This window comes from Pyrgilauda ruficollis, unplaced genomic scaffold (genome assembly GCF_017590135.1).
Source record: "Pyrgilauda ruficollis isolate IOZ18807 unplaced genomic scaffold, ASM1759013v1 scaffold319, whole genome shotgun sequence".
In the NCBI taxonomy this organism is placed as follows: domain Eukaryota; kingdom Metazoa; phylum Chordata; class Aves; order Passeriformes; family Passeridae; genus Pyrgilauda; species Pyrgilauda ruficollis.
In genome coordinates, this window is record NW_024524589.1 from 116,309 (window position 1) to 124,872 (window position 8,564).

At 59.9% G+C, this 8,564-nt stretch overlaps 1 protein-coding gene across 1 annotated transcript in view; it reads right to left on the reverse strand.

The window, feature by feature from the left end:
* The window catches only part of LOC121357167, a 17,010-nt gene extending 8,452 nt beyond the window's left edge, over nt 1-8,558 (reverse strand). Inside the window, exons 1-6 of the mRNA XM_041474226.1 lie at nt 8,157-8,558; nt 7,239-7,365; nt 5,498-5,611; nt 5,191-5,301; nt 3,329-4,238; nt 143-372 (exon numbers count right to left, since the gene is read on the reverse strand). Coding sequence (XP_041330160.1) covers nt 143-372; nt 3,329-4,238; nt 5,191-5,301; nt 5,498-5,611; nt 7,239-7,365; nt 8,157-8,543 — 1,879 coding nt within the window. The 5' untranslated portion in view covers nt 8,544-8,558. The remainder of the gene's footprint in view (nt 1-142; nt 373-3,328; nt 4,239-5,190; nt 5,302-5,497; nt 5,612-7,238; nt 7,366-8,156) is intronic.
* Between the last annotated feature and the right edge of the window lie 6 nt (nt 8,559-8,564).

Sequence of the window (8,564 nt, forward strand, 5' to 3'; positions counted from 1 at the left end):
CGCCGCCAGGTGGCGCTGCCGCCGCCGGACCGCGCGCGGAGCGGGGCGGAGCGGGGCGTGCGCGCGCCGCACAGCGACCCCTGGCGGGCCGACGGCATCAGCGCCCCGCCCCGTCGGGGCCCCCCCACGGCACCGCCCGCACCGGGAACCGCGGGGACCGGGGGGACTGCGGGGACCGGGGGCGACCGGGGGAACCGAGGCACTGGGGAACTGACGGGGCTGGGGGCGTTGGCGGCACTGCGGGACTGGCGGCACTCGGGATTGCCCGAGGAGCTGGGCTGGCAGCGCGGAGCCAGCCGGCACCGGGGGGACCGAGGGGTAACGGGGAAGGCGCCGGGGCGCGGTGCAAGGTGACGGGAGGGGCCGGTTTGACTGGGGGGCAAGGGGAGGAGAGTGCGGGGGGCTCGGTGCGACATGGCGGGGCAGGGGAGGGACCAGGGGGTCACTGTGGAGGCCCCGGGCGGCTTTTCCGGCCCCGCCCGTCGGGTCCCCGCCGCCCATCCCTGCGGGCTCGGAAATGGCGGCCGGAGGCGGCGGCGCCGCGGAAATGGAGAGACCCCTCCACTCCCACCGCTCGGCCTCCCCGCCGGACCCGACCGCAGCACCGCACCCCATCCCATCGCACCCCATCCCATCGCACCCCATCCCATCGCACCCATCCCATCCCATCCCATCCCATCCCGTCCCATCCCGTCCCGTCCCGTCCCGTCCCGTCCCGTCCCGTCTAATGTTATCCATTCCCATTCTCTCCCACCCCATCCCAGTCCATCCTGTCCTTCCCGGTCTTGTCCTGCCCCATTCTGTCTATCCCACCACGCCCTGTCCCATCCATGTCCTCCTGTCCCACCCATCCACGCTGTCTCTTCGTGCCCCGGCCCATCCCACTCCATACACCCTGTCTGATCCCACCCTGTCCCATCCCATTCCATCCATGCTGTGTGTCCACTCCTGTCCCAGCCAGTCCCAGCCCGTCCATCCCACATCTTGTCCCATCCCATCTCATTCCATCCACATCTCATCCAGTTCCATCCCATCTCATTCCATTCATCCTGTGCCACTGGATCCTTTCTTATCCCATCTCCCAGTCCCATCCCTGCCTGCTCTGGCACAGCCCTGGCACACCTTGGGGGGGAAGCTGGTGACACTGAGCACAGGGAAGGGCAGGAAACCCTTTGGTTTGTGGGAAGAGGGAGAGGACAAGTGGGATGGGTCACCTGGGCTTGGGAGAGGACAGGGGTGTGCCAGCAGGTGGGGACCCCCAATTAAAGACCCCCTGTCCAGGCCCCTCCTGGGCTGTCCCAGGGATTCACTGGGGTCACTCAGAGTGTGGGGGATTCACTCAGAGCATGGGGGGGATTCACTGGGGTCACTCAGAGTGTGGGGGATTCACTGGGGTCACTCAATGCCCCCGGGCACCCAGGGGGTTGGGTGGCTGAGGGACTATGGCACTCCCTGGTCTCTGTGGACCCCAAGTGCCACATGCCCATGGTGGCTGTGACCTAAGGGCTGCCCTCTCCCCTCCCACACCAAGTCCTGAGCTGGATCAACCCCTGGGCCTCGCTGGAGCTCAGGGGGTGTCTGGTGGGGAGAGGGAATTGTCTCTGTGTCCTGGGCTCTGGCAGGGAAGAGCCTGGGGAATGCTGGGCTGAGAGGGAGCCTGGAAGGAAAAAACACTCAGTGTGTGGCACCAGCTGGGCACCCTATGAGGCCCCTTCCAACCCATCCTTTGATTCCATGATCCCAGCTCCAAGGTGGCCACAGCCACCAGCGCTTCTCCCTGTCCCTCATCCTGGGCGTGGGATGTCCCAGCTCCATCCCACCATGGATCCAAGGATTCCTCAGCTGTCCACAGCCCATTTGAGCGTGGCACGGGCTGGCTCCTGGAGCACAAAGCCAGATCAAGTTAAAACCACCCATCCCAGATGCAGCATCCCAGAGCAGCCTTCTTTGCCAGGCCTGGCTCTCCAGCTCAGCTTGGCTTGTGCTGTTCATCTGCTCCACAATTAACTGGAAAAGCTCCAGCCAGGAGCAGGATGAGGGAGCTCCACAATGACCTGGAAAAACTCCAGCCAGGAGCAGGATGAGGGAGCTGCAGGTACCCGCGAAGGGCTGACACGGAATTCAGAATGGAAACACTGTATTGACAGACTTTACAAAAGTTATTACAAAACACGGTCACGAACCAGCAGCTGACGATACAGAGCGAAGAGACACCACGTACAGCCACCTCAGAACAACACCAACAGCTCCAGAAGTCATCCAATATTTACACAAACAGCTGGAAAACTCCGGGCGGTTATCGCATACATGGAAGTGTTTTAGAGCAACTGTGAAATATAGTGTCACACCTTTCCTTGTAGTATTATCATCATCATAATTAATAATAATAATAATAATTAATAATAATAAGACTACTTCTAGGTTAACTAAAAACCAAACAGCTCTTTACAGGGGTTAGGAGAAGCTGCTTTCACTCGTCTGACTTACCTGAGTGAGACCAAACCCAGTTAAAAAATAATAATAAAATCACCTTCATTGTCAGGAGTCCGCGTGTCGGCCCAGCGGCGCCGTTCCCTCGGGCCAGAGGGGAACCACAGCCCGCCTGGTGCCAGTGACACCCTTCAAAAGCACGGAGACGTGTCCTCCTCGTGTGAGTGACCCCAGCACGCCTCCCAGCGCTGCCCTTCCCGGCTCCTCCTGCTCCAATGTCCTCAGCCCCTTCTCCTGCACCTGCTTTATCTCACCCCGCTCTTTGCCACGCTCTCCTCTCCGCTTTTCCGCCTTCCACAAATCCCGCTTCGTGCCCTGACCTCCTCTCTGCCTGGCTTCTCTTGCCTTCATCCCAGTCGTGGCCTCGCAGCCTTTCGGGACACGGACGATGCAGCGGGAGCGGCACCTTCCTTCCTTCCTTCCCTCCCTCCCTCCTCGCGCTTCCAGCCTTGCAGTGAAACGAGTGGAAAAAAGAAAGCGAAAGCTTGTCACTCCTGAATATGCACAAAGATAGGTGGGGGAACACCTGCTAAATACGGAGCCCAGAGAATCGCTCGGGGTTATTCTCTACGGGCAGAATCCAACCCCGCGTAGGGAACAGCGAGCGCGGGGCCTGCGCCGCGGTGGAAGCGCCACGGAACCCCGCGGGGTCCCAGAGCCGCCTGGGCCGGCCGAGCAGAGTCTTTAAGAGGAATTCCTTGGATGCTTCACCAAAGCGGGCTTCGTAGCATGACCACATGGATTAGCTGCGATACAAGTCACCTGCCATCATGCTGCACGTCCACCTGCCAGACCGTCGCGGTCACCGCGAGCCCTCCTGCCCCGGCCCCACCACGGCTACTGCTTAGTCTCTTTTTTCACGCAGAAATGGTCGGTTTGGGTGCCCGCCGAGCCCAGGTTGTGCTGGGAATCCTCCCTGGGCCGCGGGTTGCGGGAGTGGATTTTCTGGTGGCAATTCAGGGACTCTTTGTAGCGGAAGTGCTTCCCGCAGACGGGGCACTGGTAGGGGGTCTCCCCGGTGTGCACCCGCCAGTGCTTGAGCAGGTGGTCCCGCCGGATGAAGCTCTTGCCGCACTCGGTGCACTGGTAGGGCCTCTCCCCGGTGTGGATGCGCTGGTGGCGGATGGCCTTGGAGAGGTCTCGGAAGTCCTTCCCGCAGTAGGTGCACGTCAGCGGCCCGTCGCCCTTCCCCGTGTGCAGCTTCTGGTGCAGGATCAGACTCACTTCCAGGCTGAAGCTCTCCTTGCACTGGGAGCAGGTGTAGGGCCTCTCCACCATGTTGTTCACCTGGTGCCTGACGAAGCCGTACTTGAATCCCGAGCTCTTCTCTCCGTCGGGGCGCTTGGACGCTTTGGAGCGGGAGGGGCCCTGGCCCTTGGCTTTGGATTTCTGCCGGAAGCTCTCGCCGCGCTCCAGGGACGTGCAGGCCTCCTCGCTGGCGTGAGCCTTCTGGTGGGTGGCGAAGAGCTGCTTGTCCAGGAAGCTCTCTCCGCACTCGCAGCAGATGTAGGGCCCCTTGTCGGCCGCCGCCTCCTCGGGATCCTTCTTGGCCAAGTCTCTCCCGCGGCGCACCGAGCGCCTCAGCCCGTTGCCCGTCGCCGTTCGCTGCGGCGGGGCCGACCCGCTCTGGCTCTTGCTGCTCGATTGCATCTCCTCCTCCGGGTTGGAGAAAACCTCTTCCCACTTTCCTGTCAACGACCTGGAAAGCTCCAGGCTCTCGGAGCCTTCCTCCTCGCACGGCTGTTCGTCTGGTGGAGCAGAGACACTGGTGTCATTTGGGGTCACAAGGACTGGGCTGTCACTTACTCGGTTCCCTCGGGACACGGGTGGTCTCTGCTGTGCACACCCAGCTCAGAGCCTGGCACTGACAGGGCGGTGAGTCCGGCTGGGAGCACCTACTCTGTCCGGAGGGATTTGACTTGGAATCTTGGAATTGTTGAGGTTGAAAAAGGCCTCAGAAATCTTAAAGTCCAGCACTGCCAAGGCCACCCCTGACCATGTCCCCAAGCGCCACATCCACATGGATGTTACGTCCCTCCAGCAATGGAGAATCCACCACTGCTCTGGGTGGTCCCAATGTGCAACAGGCTCTTTTAGGGAAGAATTTTCCCAATATCCAACCTGACCCTCCCCTGGCCCAGCCTGAGGCCCTTTCCTCTTCTCCTGTCCCTGTTCCCTGGGAGTAGAGCTCGACCCTGCCGGCTGTCTCTTCCTATCAGGGAGTTGTGCAGAGCCACAAGGTCCCCCTTGAGCCTCCTTTCCTCCAGGCTGAGCCCCTTTCCCAGCTGATCCTGGTGTTCCAGACCCTCCCCCAACGCCATTTCCTTCTCTGGACACACTCCAGCTACTTTCTGCCTTCAATTATATTGTAATGTAATATTATATATATAATCTAGCTATAGATAGGTAGCCAGAGGAAAAAAGAGGGTTCCTGAAGCAGGACAGACCTTTAAGAACTTGTGCTTTAGGATAAAGCCCAAAAAACAGAAGAAAAAGGAATAAAACTTTTTTTCCTTCATAGGCTTGGACAGTGCCTGAGGGTGAAGGATCTCCCATGGTATAAACTGTGACTCAAAGCAACTTTCTGAAATTCTGGAAAAGCATCATCCAGAAAAGCTGAGCTGCTCCTGGGAATGAGGCTGGGAAGTCAAAAGCACATCTAGGCAAGGGACACTTTCCAAAGCAGCTCAGTGCACTCACATGTACCAGGGACCTCCATGCTCTCCTCTTCCTCAGAGCCTTCGTGGCTTTCAGCCAGAGTCTCTTCATATTTACCCCACGAGCTGTCATCAGGCCCAGGGAAAAAAAACTCTGTGCAAGAGAAAAGAGCAGGAGTTACACTCCAACCTTCCAGCTGCTTTAGAGGATTCCAGAAAGAGGGATGCATCAGGTGGGAGACAAGCAGGAAAGCAAAGCCCCCCTGCACCTGAGGAGAGAGCTGACAAAACAGAACAGCCCCACAACTGCCTCCACCTCCCCCCTGAGTCCCAGGAACCTCGTGGCTCACCAGTGCTGGGGTCTGTGGGGGTCTCTCCTCCCTCGGAGTCCTCCTGATCCTCAGCGTTGGGATCCTCTCCCTGCTCAATCCGTGTCAGCAGATCAGGCTTGGAAATGGCAGCGTCTGCACACAAAAAGAGGGTGAGGATGTTTCCCCTGCCCTAGCAGGAGAGCGACTCTGCAGCCTTTGCCCACCAACCTTCCTTCGCTGGGAAATGAACGAGAGAGGCTTAGGAAGCTGCTCTCAGCCCTCTGCCCCGCTCACCTTGCGTGGGCCCTGGATGCAGGAGCACACTCTGCTCAGGTGAGGAGCACCTCCCAGCCTGCAGCGTGAGGAGGACAGTAAGAAAAGGCATCCAGGCTTACCTGCAGGCTCTCCTGTCTTCTCCTCTGCGCTAAGGTCCGCGGATCCATTACAATGGGGACTTCAGCTCGGGGGCAGCAGCAGAGCTGCCAGCACTGCCCTCCCCGTGCGGTTCCCTCCAGCCAGGACCGCTCCGTCCTACTCGTCCGAGTCACGGGCTGCTCGCGGATTTTGGTGGGGGAAAGGGGACAATCACCATCTCTCCTCGGGCGGAGAGCAGAAAACTTCACTTCCAGACATGTGGGAGGCCCTGGGGGTTAAACTCCACCTCTGCTCCGGTGGATCCGTTTGCCTTACACAGGAGCCAAAGCCCTAAACCTCATTTCTCAAGGGAAACCTTGGGATGAAGCACAGATACGTTTCTCTAAGCTCCAGGCTCAGATCCCCAGATCCCCTGCAGCTGCATTCCTGCGCCTCAGGAGCAGGACACGGGACTGGTTTAGAAACAGGAGGGTGGGGGCTGTGGTTACCCTTCACCTTTCTCCCTGGCACACAGGGAATGCAGGAAACTTCTGTTCAAAGAAATAAATGGGGGGAAAAAACCAGGAAAGGCCTGGATTGGGCAGAGCTGGATGGCAGGGAGGCAGATGAGGCTGGACTCGGCACAGGGAAGTGTCTGGCTACCAGGGACGGCGTCTGCGCTCCCACCCCCGGTCCAGCCAAGGCAAGGTCATTTCTGGAACATGCTGTGAAGGCAACGCGTTCCCCAGAGGGAATTCCCGCGGCCAGGACTGGCAGGAGCGAGCGGAGCGCGTTCCTTTGGCTGGGAATGCACGGCCGTGAGCTGCTGAGGGGAAAGCAGGAGGCAGAGCTCAGCCTCAGCCACCGCTTCTCCACAGCTCTGCCCCAGCAGACCCCGCAGGGGTCGAGCAGGACTCGCTCCTTGGGGCTGGACAGAGCACCGGGCAAACATCACTTCTTCCTCATGGGAGAGGAAAGGGAAGTCTGCACAACTCCCCATGGAAAGGGCTGGAAGGAACCTCAGAGGCAGGGCACAGGGCACCCTCCGTTGCCCTAAGCAGCCAGCGGGCTGATGCACCCAGCGCAGTGGATCTGTGGACCTTGGCGTGACAAAGGAACTTCCCTCTTCCCCAGCTTTGCTTGGATTGAGGGTCCTCTCACTTCCCCTCCTCCTCCTCCTCACAATCCCAGCACTGGCCGGGCTGCAGGGACCATCAGGGAGCCACTGTCCCTGCAGTGACACTCATGACATCCTTCCACCCTCAGCGTGGCTGTGAGGGCTGAACTCACTGCCAGGGCTGTGTCACACCTCCCCAGAGCACACACCCCCTCCCTGACCCTGCAGGGCACAGCGCTGCTTCCATCCACCAGCTCCCAGGAAAACTCTGTGCCAGGAGGCTGAGGGCAAACCCAGGCCTGTCATTACCCATGGAGATGACGGCCTCGTAGTTGCCTTTCATGATGTGCCTGTAGAGCTCCTTCTGCCACTCGTTGAGGCTCTTCCACTCCTCCTCAGAGAAGTTGAACGAGGCGTCGTTGAAGGCCACGGGGACCTGCAAGGAGCAGCACCACGGGGTCGGTTTCTTATTTAACAAAACACCTGGGGACGTTTTCTCATTCAATTTTCTCACTCAAACTCCTCGAGCGTCGTGCAGGACGGTCCCAGACAGGAACATCTGCTCCTTCCCACGTGCCTCATGCCTCAAGGGACACGACAGGGATTTCCCGTCACCCGCCTGTCACCTCCCCCTGCTCAGCCTCCTCCTGTGACAGGCGATGCCTGGTGCACAGTGCCTGGCACAGACTCCTTTGCACCTCCTTTTTAACACAATTCTGCTGCTCACCATCTCTGAACAGCCCCTGGGGATGTTCCGAAGCCTCCCCAGTTACAAGGGGCTGAGCCACAAAATTCCATGTGATCCAAACACAGGAATTTGTGACATCCCTCCGAGATCACATGTGAATAGGGCATAATCCACACAGCAGGACCTGTGCTGGTGCTTCTGGGTGCTGAAGGAAAGACAGGGCTGTGGGGGAGCCATGAACAGCTCTCAGCAGCTGTCCCAAAATGGGACTGTGAGCACAGGGATCAGGCTGTCACTGCAGGATATGGGGCTGCCAGCGCAGGATATGGGGCTGTCAGTGCAGGGATCAGGCTGTGAGTGCACAGGATATGGGGTTGACAGTGCACAGGAGATGGGGCTGCACAGGATATGGGGCTGTGAGCTCAGGATATGGGGCTGTGAGCTCAGGATAAGGGGCTGTGAACACTGGGCATGGGGTTCTGAGCCCAGCATACGTGCAGAACAGCCCCGTTTTCCAGCAGGGAGCAGCAAACCGTTACCTTGGGGACTTCCCCTTTGGCCCCCGGGGGCAGCCGCAGGATCCAGAAGTTCCTGTTCTTCAGGAGGTTCTCCACGTTCTCCAGGCGCTTCTGCAGCTGCCCGTACTCCTGGATGAGGGTGCCCAGCGCCGCGCACTTGCTCTCCAGCTGGTTCCCGAACTCCACCGCCGTCTTCTCGCAGCCGATCAGCTTCGTCTCCGCCATCCTCATCCTGCCCTCCAGGTTCATCAGCTGCGCGGCCTGGGTGTCCACCTTCCTGTCCACGGCCTGGATCTCGGTGACCAGCGTCAGGGAGATCTCTGCGGCCGGCAGCTCGGCCTCGCCGCCGGGGCCCTGCTCGGGGGCGGGCAGCGGCTGCTCCAGGCCCAGCTCCTGGGGCTCCATCATGCACTCCAGCTCCTGAGGGGG